This window comes from Pomacea canaliculata, linkage group LG9 (assembly GCF_003073045.1).
Source record: "Pomacea canaliculata isolate SZHN2017 linkage group LG9, ASM307304v1, whole genome shotgun sequence".
NCBI classification, from domain to species: domain Eukaryota; kingdom Metazoa; phylum Mollusca; class Gastropoda; order Architaenioglossa; family Ampullariidae; genus Pomacea; species Pomacea canaliculata.
In genome coordinates this window covers 8,772,321-8,794,230 of record NC_037598.1, presented here as the reverse complement: position 1 = coordinate 8,794,230, position 21,910 = coordinate 8,772,321, and the positions used below count along the sequence as shown (strand labels likewise).

Below are 21,910 nucleotides of genomic sequence, written 5' to 3'. Positions count from 1 at the left end.
GTATTCCTAAAAGAAAAGCTAGTATTTACTAGATGCATCATTCTGTAAAATATCTTTTGACAGATCTTGGATTGATGATCTCATTATGAAACAACAGATATAATATTAAAAAATATAAAGCAATAGTCATTGAAGCAGCTTCTCAACAATCACAAAGCAGGCATCGCAGCTTGAAGGACACAAATAATACAGGTACAGCGGAAAAAAGATATTCACAAGGCCTGAGAAAAATAAAATAAGTTTGAGCTGTTCTGAAGTTGACTGTAGTAGCGAGAAAACATGTACATGACTTCTCACTCAAGCAGACAAGCGAAATCATTTTTATTCTAGTTTATGCTACTACTACTACTACTGATTATACTACTACTACTACTAATCATCATCATCATCATCATCATAATCATCATCATAATCATCATAATCATCATAATAATAGTCATAAACTAACTTTTTATTGAAATACGTTGTTTGTTGTGAACGCATTTGATAATTTATTTAATACCAGTCAACGAAAACTCAGTGTTGTGCTATGTTGTAATTACCTCTGAAGGCGACACCATGTAGAAATTCACATTTATATTACTTTAATCAGATATGTATATTTTAAATTAAATATTATTCAGCATGTAAATATGATTATGTTAAAAACCAGACTATGTAAGAGTGGACCTGTTTTGTGTGTTGAAGTGTGGTGTGAATCCCAAGCAGATTACACGAGGTTTACACGTGATGTAGGGAGCAGGAGAAGAGGCAAAGCTGCGGTTCGCTTCTGGATGTACCAGGTCTTGTTTTCTCTCAGTCCTATGAACATCAACTTGTGTCGAGTAGTAAGTTACTGTTTATACCCTGCTGGGAGAAGGCAGGCTCCTGCTGTACCAGGCTACCGGTCGATTTGACCTTTGTCCTATTCGACCACAGCCATCAGTCGATTCAGAGACGGGTATAACATCTCTGGTAGATTCGACCACCGATACCTAAGGGTCACTTGGGGAATAGGCGAATTCTCCTTCTGTTTCTTCTCCTGGCTGACTGATCTACTGACTGACTTTCTGACTGATACACAATCATACACGTGCAAACACACAGGCGTACATACACGCACAAATGCATTTCAATGGAGGTACAAATGTCCAATTTAAAAATCTACCGATATATAACCAGCCTTCATTGGCTATGATATGATTTTTTTGTCTCTGTATTTTGTTTTCGTCCTTGCATGGTTAAAAATATCACACGGAAAAGCATATAAGCAAATAGAAACTTTATTGTTTCTTAAGAGTCGGAAAAAACAAGCAGCAATATTTACACAGTATTTCTTAATTAAAAAGAGGAGTTTTCCATGCCTCCCTGACCACTAAACTAAATCAATTAACACTAGACAGCATAACATGACCGGTAACAAACTGTTGGTCAGCGGACTAGCAGCAAGGCTCTTGTAGTCTTTACTACTTTGACTAAAAGATCAGTCTTGTTGAGTTAGGAAAACACGAAGAAGAAAGAATGAAATATTCCTGGTTTGTGATTTCCAACTATTAGTTTGATACAAGTTTCTCATGCGAATAACTTGCTTCCTTTTGATCTGTATAACGATGTTGCTGACCTTTGAGTGTAGTTTGTGTGTGTGTTCAAAACTTGAGACAAAGCTTGCCGGGATAACATCAACAGATGAAAGCACTAAAGATTATGGGTACAAATAGACAACAGGTCGTGAAGTCAAGTACAAGTCAAGTATACTTTTTTTTACAGCTTTGTAAAATTAAGCAATATTTTAAAATGTGTGGAGTAGATTGTAGAAAACGCAGTTTTGTAGCAAATGAAACCAAGTCATAGCCCACAGTCCTCACTGTCTACTGAAGTCGAAGTTAAAACTGTCACGTTCAAATCCACCTGTTATATTATCTAAAGTAGCATCTTTTTTTTTTCAAAAAAATTTCTGCTCATTTTTATCGAGGAATGTTCAAACCTTGGCATTGTTGGTTTGTTTTGCTTTGACATTATGGTGACTTCATTCACAGGTCATCGGACTCTAAATAATTATGAGCAAATAAATTTTTCTAGCTGGTGTCTGTGTAAGCTAGCCTTAAGAACGGTTGCTGCTTCTTGGCTCATATTTCCGAGTATGAGACGTTGCCTGAGGAACCAAAGTCACAAGACTTGGGGATAATCAAAGACTCTTCCAGCCTGTGGTACGCCTGTTCTCCTCGTCTGCGACGGTAGCGCACAAGCAGTGTGACCGCCAGCACCAGGAGCACGCTGCCCGCACAGGCGCCCACCGCCATGCCAGCTGCACCTTCGGGAGTCACCGCCTGCAACGGTCGGTCACCGGTCATCATCTCGGTCGACGTTTGTTTCTCGTTTGCCGAGGGGTCAACGTAAATGACCGCCGGGGTCATGACAAAGGGCGGACGCTGCACGGGGGGCAGCAGGAGGCCAGCCATGGCGCCCGTCCGTACGCAGTAGCTGACCTGACAGCCCTGGTCCACAGTCGCCAGGTGCTTGCTGTAACCCTGGGGGCATCTCTGAGGCCACTCGTCGGTCCTGGTCTTGTAGAATGTGAGCAATCTGTTCACCGCGTCGCCATCGAATGCGAAGGGATTCCCTGCGCGACAACTGACGAAACCAGCGAAGGGGACGGCCCCCTTGGCGCCCACCTCCATATCGTCGCTGATGCACACGTGAAGATCACGTGCTGAGCCCACGTGCAGGGCGAGGAAGCCGGGAGGGCAAGAAGGACTCTGTGTGACCGGGTTGGGCACGAAGGAGGTGTACAGACCACCGAACAGGTACCCGGGTGTTCCTGGTGCTGACGTTGACCCCTCTGACCCCGTTGTCGCGCACCAGTACGTGCTGGTGGTGGCGACGCTGCTGCGGATGGTGTCCGTGCATCGCTTCCAGAACAACAAATACCGCGAGCAGCTTTTCTCCGTGCGGCGGGCCTGCGCATCACCTTGCAGCAGCAGCACAGGCTCGTAGTCGGCAGGGCAGGAAAAGTCACCGGTCAAAGGGTTTTGCTGAAGAACAAAGAAGACCTTTGAGGATCCAAAATTCTTGAAGAAACATTTATCTTCTAGCAGCAAAACAGCAAAACTAACCGCTCTCAAGTACATGCAGTCGAAACTTACAAAATGACTCACCCCTATCTCCTTAAAAAACAGGCTCAAGTGTTCAACATCAATGAGTTCAGGTCAGAAGAAATCATTTATTAAATGAAGTTTCAATCTCGTACAATTGCTTTAATAGAATATTTCTTCCGGTACGAAACTTCAAAAGTTTTCCTGTCTTACGGAAATTTCACGAATTTTTTAAAATTAGAAACAAGACAAAATAAATAAATAAATAAATAAAACTCATCTTGCCTGTGTCATTCCTTCACAGAGGTTTCCGTTGTCGGAGCCAGGTTTCAAGGCGCAGGTCTGATACATGCCCCCGAAGGTTACCTGGGAGGTGGACTGCAGGCAGGAGCCGTCGTCGACGTTGGCGGAGGGGCTGAAGTTGGGGGAGTCCCGCTGCAGGCAGCCAGGGATAACGTTGTAGGTGTAGTAGGTCTCAACAGCCTCCAACACTGACCTTTGAACCTCCGTTATAATCGAGGCCGGAAGTTCAGGAAGCGTTGCCGCGGTGACGAAATAGTGCAGGGGGTCGCCTGAGCGATCCAGAGCCACCAGGTCTCTGAAGAGGTCAGGTGGAAGGTACGTGAGAGGGAAAAATAACTAATAAAATAACAGCTCAAATGACTAATAAAGAAAGAAATATTTGTCACCTGTCCGCTTCTTGAGCCCACTGGTTAAGTGTGAAGTTGGCGGGTCTGTAGAGAGGCCCCCCGAAGGTCTCCACCACCGACGAGGTGCGCTGCTTGCTGTAGTCGGACTGGAAGTTGGAGGTTGCCGTGGAGTTAAAGGACGTCTTCATGTTGAAGACGCTGTACAGCGAGGCCGAGGCAAAGGACAAGATTTCACTTTTCTTGGCAGAATTTTCTTTCATCCAATCTTCCTTTACATGATCGACCTGCGGAAAAGAAAGGGAAATGTTCATCTTGTATTTGAAGATCATAGTGAGCGAAGTTAATCCATATTAAAGTTAAAAAGTTAATCCTAATCACTCATCCAGACAAAACCAGATACTTCACAACAGGGAGGTCACGTGGGAAGCACAGCACCATGCCTGGAAGACACAGGACACTGATCTGTGAAACTCTACAGCATCTGGAAAATACAAAACCCTTATCTGTTCATGATATGACTCATCTGAGAGGCCCAATCGACTCACCTGGATGAGCGCTGCACCAGCATCGGCGCTGGTGATGACGTGCGTGCCGAAGTCTCTGACCAGCAGCTGCGCCAGGTAGCGCGCCGACATCGGGTCCTGCATCTTGTGAGCCGCCGCCACCTCCAGCAGACGACCGCGAAACGTGGGGTGCAGGGGGGTGTCCGGCTGCAGGTGGACAGAATACCTGCAGACAGGGGGAGCAGTCACTTTCCCTAGTGTCTCATGTCTTAACGGGTCTGAGGTTCAACAGAGTTTGTGACGCACACAGGACTACGCACATTCACTAGCGTGTGACGCACTCATCTCTCCCATCCTTGTCACTGCACTCACCTGATGTAGCGAGCCTGGGTACGAGTTGCCAGAGTCTTGTCCCCGACCAGCTTGGATTTCATGTCTTCAAAAGAGGCTGAGAACCTGCCGCTGATGCTGATGTCAGGAATTTCAAGACCAGCGTCCATGTTGACTGATCGTGACGTCACGCTTGTCCAGTCCTGAGATGGAAAGACAGATTTGATTGATTAACTGCCGGCTTGTCAGAAAGTTTTAGCCTAGTGACACACCCTTTGTGTGACTTATGCATACATATGTGACAAAATCATGTAGAACATACACACATATGTACACACTCACATACACACAAGTATGCATAAAGTACCTTCCAGCTGGCGATCAGTTCCGCGAACACCTGCAGTCGGCTTTTTTTCAAAGGCACGGCGGTCACTGTGTCCGGCAGCAGGAACCGCCCGTCGTCTGTCGTCCGACATTGAGAAAAGTTGAAGGCCACGACCTGTCCTTGCTCTACATTGCGCAGGTTGTCCCATCCGTTGCCAGGCAACACCTCGAATCTCTGTAACAACGAAGCAGTTTCTTACAAGCATTGTTTTGAAGAGTTTTGAATGATCTCATGTTGCATCAAGCTCATTAAGGAAACATTTAATACCATAACTCTAGAAAATATCTCTGTTGGGAGAATGTCTCTATATCAAAACTTTTGACCTTTAGTCTGAACCCATTGTCAAATAAGTTAATAGAGAGTCAAACCTTCAGTACAATAACCCTAGCCGTTGTCAAAACTTAGTAACTCTCTCTTGTGTCAACATGTTGACACGATCACTAAATGGTGTAAACAACTTCAGTAAACTATCTCTTGTTTCGATATGTTTGTAGTTTGAGATATATTTTGGAGAAAAGTATTGAATAACTTTCCTATGGGAAGTTGTTCTAAGAAAATACAAACAAACTAAATAATGAATATGTCATATTGTATATTTATCCCGAGTTAAGTCAGTCAGAGTTACCTCCATCAAGAAGTTGTTGCTGGCCGACTCCTGTAAGCAGCGTCTGGGGTTCCCCACCGGGTAGCGAGAATCTGACCAAACCATGTCCTTATCATATGTGTCTCTCACACTTTTGCCTGTAAGACCACCAGCAGTAGCGACAGGAGGACGAGGGAGGAGAGAGACGACGCTGACGACTAGAAGCAATGTGGAGGGGGTGAGCATGGCGGGGAGGAGGCAGGGTACTTGTCTGAGGAAGGTTTCGCCTGCAGAAAAACAGTTACACTGGGCGAGAGATGTGACAAGGGTTTTCTTGCAATTGTTGTGAAAGGAAGTTTAAAATAATGTTTGCAGATTAAATGGGTTTCGTTCAAAAATAAATAAAATAAAATAAAAAAAAAGATTGGACCTGGGTTTGTATTGTGGAGCGCCAAGAATAAGTCAGCGAGTGATTCATTCCAGCCAGCAGGTAGATAAACAATCAGTCATTCCACAACATATACGTACATTGTTTAGCCTTTTAATACAAAAAAAGAATACTAATCAGTAGTATCTATAAAGAGACAGACTACAGCGAGGCAGAACGAAAAGAAACTACAAACGTTGAACCAATATCCGATAAAATGGAAGGACGGCATTAAAATGCACTGGTATACGAAAAAGTATTAAACAAGGCAAAGACAGTGTCAAAAGCTTTTATTGGAGGACTGAAAGTGAGAAAATTCTGATAAAAAGGAAACTATTATTTTCAAGTCTTTAGTAATGCAGTGAGTCAAGTTTCGATACATATAAAACACTGATATTTCAGACAGTCTTTATGTGTTCACTCATTTTCGTGGATTGTTCTTGTTGACACACTTCAGTTTGAAGGATGAGTATAAGTTTTTCATTTGCACACTTTGGTAAGCATGTTCATATAAAGGGTTCATTAATTCATGCTCTCATAATTTGTCTATTTGATTTAATTTTCTTTGTTTTTGTTATTCACTTTTATTTGATAGTTTTTTTAATATTTTCCATTTCTAATGCTCTCGCGTTTTCTCTCTATCAAACTTTCTCGCGCTCTTATTTTCCACTTGTTTTCTGTCTCTTTACCTCTGCTTTTAAACCGCTGCCATACTCTTCATCTTTTAAGATTTTACTTTCAGATACTTTCCTTCTCTTCTTGTCTTTTCTTATGCGCCTTTGAAATTAGACGAAATGACAAAGGAGCTAACGTTAGCTTTTGCGACATCTAATCATCTTATCGTCATCCATCTTTACCTCTTCTTGAAAACCTCATTATCTTACTTCACCTCCATCAACCTTAGAAACAACTCCTTTTCTTTCCGGTTAGACTGACCTCCCTTTGCTTTGAAGATCTTGCCAAGAAAGGTGTTTGCAGGCTCGTGTGTTCTGTATCTTCTAGCAAACATAATTTAAAACTTAATAATGGTAATGTTAGCTACAACCCTTCTCGTGATAGCTATGGCTACTTACAGTTGATGGAAAGTTTGGTTCTCTGTAGCTCTTCCCTGTGCAGGACACGGTGAGGAGTGACTACCACTCAGCTCCTCGGGGCCGGCGACGAAGACTGTTCATCGATGGTCTGGCAGTCTTCTGATTATCAGGGATGTAAAAACATGTTGGATGGGACAGTTCCCTCTTCCCGTGTTTCACTTTCTCAAAGACCCATGTGACCGGGTCTGACTGTATGTATGTGTTCACTATGTATAGCTTATGTCATCTTGTTTGTTGACTGCACGATGATCGCTGTTTCATTGTTTAAAGCGAAAGAAACAAACAAGCCGGCCATTGTCACAAATATAAAGTGATCTGTTTTTGTCACTTGTCTGATAACAAAAATAAATAAACACACAAGCAGAGAGACTGATAATAAGAGACATACAGAGATATTTGATTAAAAAATATCGAAGAAAGACCAACATAGATATCGAGGGGAAACCGTACTTACAGACTAACGGATAGTAAGACAGATGTGTGTGTGTGTGTTGACACAGATGAACATGCAGATATTGAAAGACAGACAGATTCATAGACAGACGAATGGATATTTAGAGTGCTAACTGAGAAGCAGATCGTCTGAAGAGGACGACTGACGGATTCAATTCTTTCTGACACGTACATAGAAATGTTCAACAACTTCCGGTCGTTCAACTTCTCTCAGTATTGACTGACTCACAGGAACAAACGTGTTTCTAAATACGTACTTCAACTTACTCACGTGGTCTGAGCAAATGACTCACACTTCTAGTTAATATTTTCCCTGTTAGTCTCAGGACACTTTTTATGGCGGAAACTTTAAAGTTCAACACAGTTCACATAGACATATCAAACATTTCTTTATAAACATACTATAGACATAATAGATACAACATGTTTGTGTCAACGCCGGGCCAAAAACTAAACAAACAAACACACATCTTTTATCTATGATGTCAATGGTAGAGCTACAGAACTATTTTCTGCACTTTGTCAACAATTATCTTTCGGTTTCATCAAATATTACAAGTTGTTCACGTGCAAAGTGAGAGTGTTTGTAGAGCATAGAGAAAAGAGCAGAAAGTCACAGACGCCAACAAAGACTAATTTGAAAAATATTTTTGTTAAATAAAGATTTTTTTAATTTTGAGACTCAGTGAGAAAAATGACCCAATCTGTACAAGCTATTACTTTTAAAAATAATTATACCACATGTTTAGTGAAAACATAGACCAGTAAAAACCAAGCAGAACGCACTAGAATTTTTTTCATAACAAAGTCAGGTGACGCATTGGATAGAAATAGATATTCAATCAGATTAAGTAGATATTGTCGGCAGCTGTAGCAACGATTCCCATGGCACACATAACTCAAATTGGAGTAAATAATATTGTATACTAAGTTGTATCCAATAATAACAAAAAATGTAGTACTCCGCTGGTCTATCAAGCCACTGAGTATTTAAGAAGCATGTTCATAATACGGTTTGAGACCAATGTACCCGGTTATCCTATAGAGAGCAAGCGGCTGCTGGGCTACCGGAGGTTCTTCACTAGTTATCTATCCGATATACCTTTTACAAATACTAACTGTAAATGTTGAAAGTTCATCCTTCGTAAAGTGTGTCACAGATTTCACATGCAGCCAAACTGTTTATTTAATCAAATGTAACATTCAGGTGAGTTTCAATTTTACGTTGAAGTTCACATCAGCAACGACTCACTTTTTATCATCACTGCAGACAAACATCCAAACCACACAGTGAGTGGAAAAAATAAGTTTCTTTCAGCAGAGTTTTATTATTTACAATAATGTGTTTGGATATGCGGGGTAAGTATTACTCCCAAAAGTACTGGGGTCTTTATCAAACATATAGAAAGCTCTCTGAAATTTCTGCAAAGTTTGTTAACCCTGTTAGAAGAGGACCCCCACAAATTATTCTGTTCTCTACACGCTTAGCAGACTGTCATTAAAGTTAATCGTCGATCATCCTTAATAAGCGGATAACATGGCTAAGCGCTGACTCGTCACACAAAGTGGAGATAGTTCCGCGTGGCGAGAAAACGAAAGAAATATTACTTATAGAGAACTAATGCGGAGGAGTTTATTTGGAATTTCTGAAGTTGAAAGAGGTTATAAGGTATACCACGTGTCCAGACACGCAAGAACCAGGAATGGTTGTGAGAGACACTCTGGTCGTCTGTAATAACCAACTGCTGATGATTACCGAGTCACGTGATAACTGCGGTGGTTCTTCCCGGTCTGAATGTTCCCCCGGACCGAGTGCTGAGGACGGAGACTATCCCGCAGATACTCACAGGGGCTCATCCACAATAAGGGAGATGATTCCTCCAGTGTTTGGGGAGAAGCCTGACATCCTTGTTAGGAGGTTCATATGTATGTGCGAGAAAGTGTACGTGTGCGTGGGTGCTAAATGTCATGTATGGTTGTGTATGTCTGCCCGTTATGTTGTATGTGTATGTATATATAGATAGACCTCAGTTTGTATGTGTGTGGTGATTGTAAGCAAAAACAAATTGAGATTGTGGGAGTGTGAAAGATTATAATTAGTGAGGTTTTTTTTTGAGAGAAATAAGTATGTATCTGTCATCAGACTTGCTTAATATTTTAGATATTCAGTGTTAAATAATGTGTATAGCCATCTAAAGTTGAGAACACAAAAAGAATACATTCAACAACAAAAAAAAAAAGAATAAAAAAATAGGCTCTAAGCCAGTATTAATCCGCGTGGGTACATTCAAACTGTTAACGAAGAGGCTTTGCTAAGTGAAGGAACGCGAGACGGTGACTGTGTCCAAGTCTGTGTCACGTGTCCCAGTGTACTGTGTCCTGATTAACCTTCTTTATCTATTTACATATATCTCGCACATGCGTACAGTTACAAAATCATGACGACTCGACTGATGTATTAAGAGATCAGGGAAAAGCTTCAATAATGCATCCTGCTTGTGAGCTCAGTTCTATTCATCAGAATCTTGTTGAAGTGGACAGTTGTCCAGGGAGAGATGAGGATGGCAGATCCCTGTCTTTGTCCCTGGCTCTGGCTTCTTCTGCTAATGAGTTCTGCTTCCAATGCAGGTAAGAGTTTAGATGATTCACAAGATACGTTGTTACCAACAGTTATGATTTTTTTCTTTTTTTTTCTTTCTTTTTACCAGGGATCAGTCACGTGTTACTAAAATCGTGGGTTGAAATCCTACATCAGGGGTCTCAAACTCAATTTACCTGGGGGCCACTGGAGGCAGAGTCTGGATGAGGCTGGGCCCCATCAGGTTTTCCACAAGAAAAGCTCTTACAAAAACATTCCAATGTTATCAAATGTCTTATTTTTTCATCTTATTTGTGTGTTAAAAAATAAAAATAAATTAACAAATTCATAAGAAAAAATAAATCAATCAGTAATAAATAAATTGAAAATGAAAATATAATAATAATACAGCAGTGTCACTGGTCAAGATTTATGGCCACCCGCCCGGTCCATCCAGAGGACAGTTGACAGAAACTGGAAGTTGCAGACTAAGGAGCGAGAGAGGAGAAGATATAACAGTATCAAACTCGGGCCGCACTAACATGAAACTTTGATATTGAGGTGGGGGCCGCAAACTTTTGTCCCGCGGGCCGCGAGTTTGAGACCCCTGTCCTACATGTTTAAGTCTGGTGATAAACCTGTTAAATATTTCTTGAGTGTTTGATACAACTTTGCATGCATAGATAGTTCAGATGTATAGTTCAATTTCAAGAAATATGTAGTTTTTGTGATTTGTGTAATATTTCTTTTGTCTCACAGATACATAACACATAAAATACAATGTTTTACGACATAAAACAAACATATGACCATAATTTAACAGTCATAATAATATAATAATATTATGATATGTAGTTGAACCTCTAGTAAAATAACTCTAGCTGGTGCTCATGTAGGTTTTTATTTCCGTACGACTCACACTGTAGACAGTTTAGTAAGTACACAGGCATGAAAAATGTGTGAAAAGAGTTTTCTGAAAGTTCTTGTGCGTCCTGTGTATTCAGCACAATACTCACCCCGGTGTCAGGGACGCTGAATTCAAGATATGTAGAAGGGGTTGGTCAGTCAGTCAGTCAGTGACATGACATCCTCGGCATGCAGTCGTGGTACAGTATCTTTCTTGCTGTCAACGCTGTTTACCCACAGCGAGGGTCCTGCTATCTGCCATCCTGCCCTGCATCTTTCTCTCACACGTATCGTTCTGCATCGTTCGTTTCAATAAAAACATGCAACTCGCCTCAAATCAAGTTCCGTGCGATGCCATGACAGACCAAGAGAGGATGGACGAGACATGGAATACACCCCATACCTTAGAGAGCAGCAGTCACTTCTCTGCTACACCTTCTGCAACTCAAAGCCACATTTCTCCAATGAGTATATGTAATTGTATCACAGCTATCACCACATACCTAACATTTAAATAACACAAGAGGGCCCGAAAACATCGACAGAAAATCTCAAAACTCTCAGCGCCAGCCATTGCAGAAAACCTGGCCTAACTGTACCATCTCTGTATTAATAAAAGCCTAACTTTTTTCTCGATAATCTTATTCTGAGAAACGATGTTTACAAACAAATTTCTGATCTCGTGAAAGCATTATTTTGGTGTTCCACAGGCTCAATCCTAGCACCTCTTTTATTTATTTCATCAACATGAATGATACCCCCTTCAAATATCCCATAGCAATGATTGCAGACGATTCGCACATCACCAAAACTGAGGCATTTGTGTCCCTCCATGTCTAGCAACCCTAGCGAAGTGTCAGAGGGTGGAGGCAGCAGGAAGGACTGACTCCATATGGGATGTATAGAGATGTGTATAGATGTTGTATATATACAGAAGAGTTTTCTAGTTTGAGGATCTAAGAACTGTTTGATTCGAGATAGCTGCTAATTTTTTGTTGGAAATAGTTTTACTTGTGGCAGAGATAGAGTAGAAACATAACAAGTTATGGTGAATGGTAATATCTAAGAGTCTGTGAAACTTTCATTGATTTATTTGAATTCAACCTGAAATACTCAGGGAACGTGTTATAATGCCTTTCTCCTCATCTTCAGCAAATGAATTATAAAATCTGCTTTCGACAGAAACTGCTAAACTACACAACAAGTATTATTTTTTGCTAAGGCTTTTCATCCATCACCATGAAGCAGGATGTGCTTACAGATTCAAAGCGCTAAGCCATTTCAGATACTTCCTGACTCCAAGACATCATGTACATGTGTTAATACAACAATTGATGCTATCCTATATTTTATATTAATTTAGTGACTTTATTGTTAGCCTGTAAAGGGCTAAACTAGAGGGAAGCATGTGTGCTTGCTTACTTTACTATCATAGTAAATAAAAACATATCATTGTCATTCTGTTTCTTCTAATTCTGACTCATCATCTCTTTCGAAGACTATTATTTTGTGCTCGACTAGAGACTAAGTAGAAACCACACGCATGTAAAATATTACAAGAACTAACTTGGGGATAATCCACGTAGTTCATCTTTTTTTCTCGTTTTCCTTTTGTTGACCCATGTTTGACATATGCAGGTCTGTGAGACCACGAAAACACTTAATCTTGCAGAATAAAATCATTTGTAGACAAATTAAATATCTTTATTTCAGATCTCAGTACCTGTTCATGCGCGATGTTTGGCTCCTGTGAGTTCAGAAACGTTTCACGGTCCAGTCTCCTTAATCAACGTATGTTACAGCTTTTTTACCTTTTGTTCACCACAATTAATTAATGTATGATTTAATATTTTACAATTACGAAATAATTTTAATCGACGCACTCTTTAAATATTGACGGAGACAAGAGTAAAAGACAAAAATATTGGAACAGGGGGGATAATTGTGAGGGAGAGTAAGATACAGACTTTATTGTATGACTTCTATAAAATATCATTTCTTCTGGATATACATTTTACACGTTCGCTTAAAGACACTTTTTAAACCCAAACGCAAGATACGACAAAGGATTCTACGAATTAATTCTCTATCTAAAAAGTGTAACTTATGTAAATCAGGCTACACGTATAATTGGGATCACTTAGTTGTGTCTCTTCAACCAACTAATGCCAAATATTTTTATCTTCACAGCAATTGGGTGTTATAGATTAAACTACTAGTCTAATACTCATAAATTAATATCTTATTTATTAATGTACTTTGCAATTTTTTCCGGAGTAAAATTCCCGTTTCAAACATAAAGAGGCTTTTGGGTGAGACATTGTGATTTTCCGAAAGAAACATATTGTAATTTATTTTGCACTTGGGGACAGAAAATGTAGCATTTGGAAAGACAGCAACAATGAGTTCCTACTATGTGAACACACGAACTAAGCAGGTCTCTGGTCCCGCCTGTCTCGCTGTCAATGGCAACACAAACACCAACTTCAGGACTCTTAACAAGTTTCCAGACAGCCCCAACTGTATTCACACTGGGAACAACGACCGGAACCCCAACTGGGAGGTCAACCTGGGTCAACGTTATGCTATTGTTAGCATTACCATCTACTGGAACAATGCATGTAGATATCTTTTCAATCCCTTGTCCATTTATTTACTGTCTATTTTATCTTTACTATTTTCCCACAGGATTATTCCACATTTAGCTTTGTAAATTAATATCATGACTTTAAATTATATTAAAACTGTTTTACAAAACTTATTTTAAAATTTCCTATCAGTGATTTGCTCAGTTAATAAGAGTAAACTCAGAACAAAATAAAGGCACATTTGGCTAGAAGTATTTTTAAAACAGTATTATTTGACTGCGCTTTTTACACATTTTTAATTTTTCCTTTTTGAATCCGTTAGATCTTGAACGCAGTAAAGGAGTCAAGGTGACAGTTGATGGACAACTTTGTCATGTCTTCCAGAACACAGCTTCTAACCCATCATCATTTTCTTGTCGTACACCTCTGACTGGACAGACAGTCAGACTGTCAAAAACCGACTACACGTCAGATTATTATCTCACTGTTTGCGAAGTTGAAGTGTGGGGTAAGAAAACAGAGATTTACCATAGAATGATCAACAAAAAAAAAACATATTTAAATACTAATAATGAAGTTTGGCTACTAAATCATTCAAACTACCATCAAAAAGAAGACTTTCTCTTTTTCGAGTTATCTTTCACTCAACCACATGCACGAATGGATTCTATCATTTGCACGATGCTCTTCACAATTTTGTAAAAAAAATCTGCACATTTTCTACATAAAGCCTCTTTCTGTACATGATAGAGTAGATATTTACAATATGAAATAAGCCGTTTGCGATGAGTGCGATCCCATTTACTCAGCAATGGAGAAACACAGTTGCTCTACAAAACGTTCGCTAGTGTAGTGGTGAAGAACATCAGCTTTTATTACTGTAGCGATGACCTTTAGACAGGTTTAGAACACATCTTGATAGATTGGTGAAGTACACTAGATGGCCACCACCTCAATCAGAATCTTAAGAGAGTCCAGATATTGTTTCGCTAAACGAACAATCGTTTCTGAGATGCTCACATAAAGCCTGTAGACCTTGATCTGAAGGTAAGCATAGCAAATAACTGCAAGATATTAGCAACAGACTGTCAGATAGTGCAATACTGATAAATATTACCTCGATTTTCTAAAATTAAAAAAGACAGTTTGGATTGCAGGTCTAAGCTGTGCATGCTCTGCTTATGGTGTTTGCGACTTCAGCAACCAAGATCTCAAATCCATTTCCCCACGAAAAGGTAAGTGTCAGTTCATGTCTTCTTATTTTTATGATGTCTGTCAGGTAAGTCACAGTGGTCACATGACCCCACTCCAAACTTTAACTACTGCCCTGTACACTCTCAGCCTCGTGTAGTGAACACTTTAATTTTCTGAATAAACAGAGAGATGAAGATTTAGTACGAGGTAATGGGAGCTCGTCTATTTTCAGAATGGACCTTACTGCACATTGTAGTATACTCTAAAGTTAGGAAACAATATTTATGACTTTAAATATGCACCTTTATTCGGAACTGCTTTATGTGTGCTATTACAGATTTTTATGACATTGTATGCCATTTGCTATTAATTATGTTGCTGTTTTCGGAAAATCAGTCAACACCTTCTCCTATCTATATGGTTGCAGTAAATGTAGCACTGGGCAAGCCGGCAAAAATGAGTTCTATGTACACCGATGAACCCCATAACGAGGTCTCAGGTCCCGCTTGTCTCGCTGTCAATGGCAACAGAAACACCGCCTTCAGACCTATTAACCAATTCCCAGACAGTCCCAACTGTATACACACTGAGGCAGTTGACCGTGAACCTTACTGGGAGGTCGACCTGGGTCAGCCATACACCATTGCCAGCATCGCCATCTACTGGAGAGATTCACGTAGGTATATCTGTCCCAGGCTGCTTCGACTCTTCATTTACGCAAACAGACACATATAAACGACTACACATATGGACACTATCTATCTGTTTATATGTGGGGAGATATGAAAGGACACAGTATAAATAAGATGATTGCTAAGACTAATAACAAAAATAACACCTATTTGCGAGAATATTTTCACTTGTTCTCTTGATCTCTATATAACTTACTTCCCATTAAGTACATAAATATGTAAAGAAAAGAGAGGCTCACATAGACTGAGCGCACATACAAGAAAAGGCGGATGAGTTATGCAAATTCTTAAGGTATAAACGTACATAAATATAAGATAAAAGATTGATGCTGTCTGTTGACCAAGCTGGATGTCAACAAAAGGCTATCGTATCTCTTTATCAGTCTGCTTCAGCAGCTCCATCCCAAAATATACACACTTCATTCTTTTCGAACGGTGATAATTACACAGCTGAAGTAAAAGGAACTGCTACATTAATCGCAAATAAAGATCTGTAATATACGAATACAATAAATTAAGGAATGCTCCATGCAATATTCCTCACAGTATTGTAGCCAGGGAAGAAGACGCTTTCCAAGACGGAGGAAAAGTCCTTGTTACATATTAACAGTTTACTATTGTTTATAGGTTTGTAAGTTTTCTCAAATGCTGCCTCTGAGTAAAACGTTTCTGATCTTTCACTAATGAAGTGGATATTTAAGAATTCCATAAATGTTTTCTCTCTTGGAATACTGCACAATGTTCAATAATGTTACACAATACCCTACTTTCTGCTTTTAGGTAAAACGAGATTTATTATCAGATTAATAAACATAATTGGAAAGTAGGGAATATTATGTCAATTATAAACTAATTAATGGAAAAGCACCTATATCAATGCATTTTATAAACTATAACTACGTTCATATCCTGAACAGTAAATTTAAAACATCTGCAAAATAACTTAGGAAAGAGTAGAGGATCCAGAACTATTCAGCATACTCTTGACTTTCTCCTGTTATTCCACCAGAGCCTCAACGCAGTGATGGAGTGAAGGTGAGCGTGGATGGACAGTTTTGTCACAGATTTCAACGTCCGGTTGCTAACCCCTCAAGAATTACCTGTGGTACCCCGCTGACTGGGCAAACCTTTAGACTGTCCAAAGCCGATCACGTGACGACAGGGGACTACTTTCTAACTGTTTGTGAAGTGGAAGTAATAGGTACGTGCACGTTAATTTACATATGTAAAGTGTTTGGCTCATACATATAGCATACGCATTAATATTATTCTGAAAATATTGGTGATCGTGATCGAAAATGAGAGCGCTAATAGATATTATTTTAATTATTAGTTGAAAACGAGTGTGTGATCGTCTAAATGGGAGTGTAATGCCACGCACCCGTGTTATTGCAATGTCTGACCCCACTATATATATATAAAAATACAAATGCACTTGTCTGGTTGTTTTCACTCAAGAACTGATCCGAATTTCGTCTTTTGAAATGTATTTATTTAAAATTTTAAAAATATTCTGATTCTGACCATAAATAAAAATCTCAGGTATAATGTACAAGAAACCTTATAAAAAATGTAAAGTTTAGAATTCAGCTCGTCGAGGTAATTACAGGCCTCAGGCTATTGAAGGTTGTCTCAAATTTTAGGTCTTTGAATAAAACACCAGGCAGATCCTAGGTCAAAGGTCAATCTCTAAATATTTTGAGAGCTGCTAAGAAATATTGATTCCTCTTAGGTACACTATAGACGACCAACACTCAAACTCAAAATTCCAGATGTAATTAAATACTGGCTTTAAAAATAAATGAGGATGACATAATTATATATTTAGTGTAATTTTGTACTAAGTAGTTATTTCTAGCAGATTTTCTAGTATATACGTTAAAGATTATACATTTGGTAATTGTTACTACAATGTTTGAATGTTAGTCATGTTTATTTTAAATAGTCACTTGTGTGAAAGGTACTCATTTTGTTAATTTCAAGACCTCTTATAAATGTTATTAAAGATGTTTGACTGCAGCAGTGTGTGACGAACAGTTTTAAGCCAATGCATCACTAACTATTTAAATAAGAGCAAAAGCTCAATGGAAAAATTATTTCTTAAATCGAAACTGCTCATGTCAACAGTTTGTGGGCCTGGTTATTTTGGAACTGACTGTGAGAGGGTCTGCCCACAAGTATGCGAGAAAAACCAGACCTGCAGTCCTGTCGATGGAACCTGCCCTCAGGGTGAGCTTTCTTTCATCTCTGAACTCACAGGAATCGTTTGTAGAGCTGTGTTACCAAGTGCGAGCACTCAGGTCGGTGTGTAAGGCAGTGTTACAAAGGGTGTTTAACATTTTATTCGATTTCCATAAATAATTATGTAAGGAATCCTTTTTCTGCAGTTGCGTTTGTTAGCGTTGTTTAGATGGTTGTTTCTTGTCGGAAATTTAGAATTTTCGAGAACTTGTCACTGAATTTCGAAAATGATAAATAAATAAATTTCAGAAATAAGGCGCTTTGAGTCGTTTCTCAGAGCAAAAGACACTCGAACTTTTTTTGGAGATGGTGTCTGACGATGGAACCTACGTTCTTGTTGCGAATACCTGTGCAAGGACTAAGGTCGCTGTGTAAGGCAGTGTGACTTTGATTCTACACATATCGAGAAACATATATCTCAAACGACCCTGAAACTCAGGGTTGTCCATGGGACATATTTTTCTATCCCATCCCATCCCATGGCAATTTATGCCTGTCCGATCCCATCCAATCCCATGGGACGTTTCCCATGGGATTCCCATGGTAATAACATTCCTATGGACAACACTGCGCATTGCACACATGTTAACAAAGTCATGGCATAATGAAACTGGAATAAAAAAGTATTTTTCCTGTGCTTAAAAAGTCTGACAATGCAAATTTCATCGTAAATTTATTTTACAATATCAAGTATCGACTACCATGGGAAATACAAATGTGTGCTGTCCCATCCCATCCCATCGCATGGGACGTTTCCATTCCTATGGACAACACTGCTGAAACTGTCGAGCGATGAAGAGACGGCTGGAGGACATCAGATTTAAAAAAAATTGGCCCCTGAATACAGATCTGATATTTATTTTAAGGGACTAATATGGTGCATCCATTAATCATAAGCATCTTTATATTAGCTTTACATAAATATTTCGATCTTTTCATACATTGTTATAGCTTTCCATTTTAAAAGAATGAATAAATATGAAAATACTCCTGTCCAAGCTCCTGTTTAAATTTCTAGACTACCTTTAACGAGATTTTTTGAGGGCTTGAATAGTCTAAGTGTGTTTGTAACTGTTTTCCATCATATAATTATATTTCCAGTATAAAAGTAATTTTATAATTATTAAAGTACTTCAATGAATTTTCTGCCCGGGATGTTTCTTGCAGCCAGAAAATCTTTGCCTTCGACTGTTGATATCACAAGTTTGGCACCTTTGACACCTGACATCCCAAGTTCGGCACCTTTGACTCATGACGTCACAAGTTCGGCACCGTTGACTCGTGACGTCACAAGTTCGGCACCGTTGACTCATGACGTCACAAGTTCGGCACCTTTGACTCATGACGTTACAAGTTCGGCACCTTTGACTCATGACGTCACAAGTTCAGCACCTTTGACTCATGATGTTACAAGTTCGGCACCTTTGACACAAGACGTCACAAGTTCGGCACCTTTGACACATGACGTCACAAGAATGGCTCTTATAATCGCAGGATCTTTCTTGTGCGGCTGTGTTGTGACTGTAATCTGTGCAGCTCTTGTTCTGTAAGTTTACAGGGAAAGGGAAAACAAACTTTTCTTCATCCTTCTTTTCACACTTTGTACTTTTGTACTGTTGCACACAGTCAGGCTTTGGTCGTATTGTCTGTGATGTAACGTGAGTTTCTACGCAACCAAAGAGCCATCCTCAAAAGAAAAATCTGTTACAAACCATTTCACACACTTTGCGAAGACGAATGAAGGGGAAATAATTTGGGGAAAAAGGAAATCCACTTTGGTCAGAAGGGTGACAAAGAGAAAGTAAACGGATTATCTACCTTGACCTGTTAAAAACTCGCTTGTATGTGCATTGTACATCTATAAACAGTGATGTTGCAGGTGGTTGAGGAGGGTTAAAGGTCGCCAGCGTGGATGTGACTCAAGATCACAAGGTGGTGACGTCATCATGACAAAGATCAGGGAGAATACCCGGGTTTCACCACCTGACGCTGCTGAATGTTCAGGTAAGTGCGGGGATGTAAAAGTCCAAAACACCAGTCCAAGTTCATCCTTTTTCATTTCTCTGAAAGCGGTTGATGGCATGATTCCTTATATCTACTAGAATTATAAAAGAAACAAAACATATATAAACACTGTGAATAAAGATATTTTTCCTTGTGTTTTTTCCTGTAAATTATACGTGTGCGCGTGCATTTATCCATTATCCTGATTGCATCTTTCTGACACAGAACTATAAAGTTTAGACTTTAAATCCTCTAAGACATTATGTAAAACTCAGTCATAAGGGCTAATCTTTGTTATACTACCCCCTATAAACAAGATTATAGCTCTTCCATTGACTGAGGTCGTCAGGACGGATGCCTGTACAGTTACAACATCTGTGTTGTTGACCTACTTCATTGCATGATGATGCTTGTAAGCGTGTTTCTCGGTTTGTGGAAATATTTATCTCACATTTTGCATCACTCAAGTCCTTTAAAGTTATTAAGTTTATTCGTTTCTTGTATTTTTAGGAACACCAATTTCAAGAAATATTGACTGGTTTCTCTGTAAGGTTTTGCTCAGAGTGCAGCAGGAACTGGACAAGGCCCTGATGATGACAAATCTGCAGACTACATCAACGTCAGCATGAGTCAGAGCCTGGAGGACGTCCTCCCAAAAAAGAAAGCAAATGCTTACAAACCTTTTCCCACGCGCCGACACGTTGCCACCATCCCCGATTCGAGCTCGTCTGACAATGAAGAATACGAAGAGATGATGTAACCTGTTCAACTGATTTTCTACATCAGAAATTTTGAATCGGGTTGATACCGGGGTATCTTAAGGTAAAACCTTAAATGACAAACGTGGAAAAATGTTTCACATGCAGTGAAAAATATGTACATGTACGAAAAGAAGTCTAAACCATGGATCGTAGGGCATCAGTAAAATAAATTAATCTGTTTTACCATCAGCCGATAGTAACTCCGCCTTAAGGGTCGACACACAAACATGGCTTCTTGTCTTGTAAGTCTCTTCACAGCCATGCAATTAGCAATTATTTTTACTAGTCAACGTCGACCTCTCCCTGTCAAAAAAAAAAACTTCCACAGATATGAATATAGGCATCACACACAGTGGCAGGATCGACCCCAAGCACATCAAATCCGGTGACAGAAGAAGACATCAGGCGAGACAAAAAAAAAGAGGTCAATGACCCCAAGTCATTACCTGCCTGGAAGCTGCACAATCCTTGTTTCACCAACTCTAGATGCATCTTTTCTCCATAGTTATCTTGTTACAGACTTACAGTCAATGAACGTGTTGCTGCTAGACACTTGGTTTGTTGTTTCTCCAACGTCAAGCGGTTTGCTTGAAATCGCAAGATGATTGGTCATGACGTCACTATCGCAATCCACATTCCCTAGCAATCCTCACGTCTATACAGTTCATCTCAGATTGTCGTATTCAAGCTTCGATTACTTCAATCTGAACGTCCTCATTGATTAAAGTAACATATAAAGTATATGCGTGTCTATTTTATGTTCTACACTAAAATATATTCATTTAAATGTAAACAGTTTTTTTAAAATGACCTTTAAACAGTTTCTTTGGTTATACCTACGTCAATGAACGTGATAAAATTCTGCATAAAAATATTGCCACTGATAACATCTCAGACTTTGTATTCACCAAATTTTTTTATACTATTTTATACTATTTTTTTATACTATTTGTGTTTTTCAAAACTTTGGCAAAATCAGTTGATGTTTAACTTTATGTCTACAAAATGTGACAAAGTCTGTAAATGTGTTTGGTTTTGCCTGTATAAGCCGTGCGCCTCAGATCAACCTTCTGTCCATACGACCGTTTTAAAATTAAAGAAATAAAAAGAACTTGACAATTAGTTACAAACAAGTGTATTGAATGTTGCTAGAACGAAAAACTTTACATTAAAGCACGAATAAACATGCGCGCACTAAAACACACACACACACACACTTTTCATTTCTCATTCATTTATAACGATCGGTCTTGTTATCATCAAAAACGAAGTTTGATTGACACAGCACGATTATAAAAAAAAATTTACCTTTTTCTGAAATAAAGTCTAACGGCACTGTGTAAGGCAAGTTTCTTTCATTTTCAAGCAAAGTTATCTCTTTTAATACCCTCGTTCTCTCTACCTCTTTTTTCCTATCTTATAGTCTTCTTTCTTTTGTTCTGTACATCAC

At 39.4% G+C, this 21,910-nt stretch overlaps 2 protein-coding genes across 3 annotated transcripts; one reads left to right on the top strand and one right to left on the bottom strand.

The window, feature by feature from the left end:
* Positions 1-1,246: 1,246 nt before the first annotated feature.
* Positions 1,247-7,169, bottom strand: LOC112572264 (macrophage-expressed gene 1 protein-like). Its single transcript, XM_025251846.1, has 8 exons — positions 7,023-7,169; positions 5,565-5,809; positions 4,922-5,113; positions 4,597-4,757; positions 4,267-4,450; positions 3,761-4,005; positions 3,357-3,669; positions 1,247-3,011 (listed from the first exon to the last, which is right to left on the bottom strand). Exons 2-8 carry the CDS (start codon positions 5,766-5,768, stop codon positions 2,106-2,108), a joined length of 2,205 nt encoding a protein of 734 aa, XP_025107631.1. The 5' UTR covers positions 5,769-5,809; positions 7,023-7,169; the 3' UTR covers positions 1,247-2,105.
* Positions 7,170-9,631: 2,462 nt separating this feature from the next.
* LOC112572043 lies at positions 9,632-21,707 on the top strand. Of its 2 annotated transcripts, none has more exons than XM_025251551.1 (11): positions 9,632-10,124; positions 12,694-12,771; positions 13,418-13,601; positions 13,891-14,076; positions 14,726-14,803; positions 15,190-15,438; positions 16,464-16,655; positions 17,582-17,683; positions 18,863-19,241; positions 19,575-19,699; positions 20,251-21,707. In XM_025251551.1, the coding sequence occupies exons 1-11, from the start codon at positions 10,119-10,121 to the stop codon at positions 20,457-20,459; spliced, it is 1,788 nt and encodes a 595-aa protein (XP_025107336.1). In that variant the 5' UTR covers positions 9,632-10,118; the 3' UTR covers positions 20,460-21,707. The 2 variants fall into 2 exon arrangements, with proteins under 2 accessions (XP_025107336.1, XP_025107335.1); XM_025251550.1 differs by having other exon boundaries at positions 13,353-13,601.
* Positions 21,708-21,910: the final 203 nt, after the last annotated feature.

What these genes read in the sequence shown, in the direction of transcription:
- LOC112572264 (XM_025251846.1), bottom strand. Translation starts at nt 5,768, where the DNA reads ATGCTCACCCCCTCCACATTGCTTCTAGTCGTCAGCGTCGTCTCTCTC. An exon ending in GCAACAACTTCTTGATGGAG is followed by an intron (nt 5,114 to 5,564) that starts GTAACTCTGACT and finishes TCGTTGTTACAG; the next exon opens with AGATTCGAGGTGTTGCCTGG. An exon ending in AACTGATCGCCAGCTGGAAG is followed by an intron (nt 4,758 to 4,921) that starts GTACTTTATGCA and finishes TTTCCATCTCAG; the next exon opens with GACTGGACAAGCGTGACGTC.
- LOC112572043 (XM_025251550.1), top strand. Translation starts at nt 10,052, where the DNA reads ATGAGGATGGCAGATCCCTGTCTTTGTCCCTGGCTCTGGCTTCTTCTG. An exon ending in GAGTTCTGCTTCCAATGCAG is followed by an intron (nt 10,125 to 12,693) that starts GTAAGAGTTTAG and finishes TCTTTATTTCAG; the next exon opens with ATCTCAGTACCTGTTCATGC. An exon ending in ATCCATTTCCCCACGAAAAG is followed by an intron (nt 14,804 to 15,189) that starts GTAAGTGTCAGT and finishes ATATGGTTGCAG; the next exon opens with TAAATGTAGCACTGGGCAAG.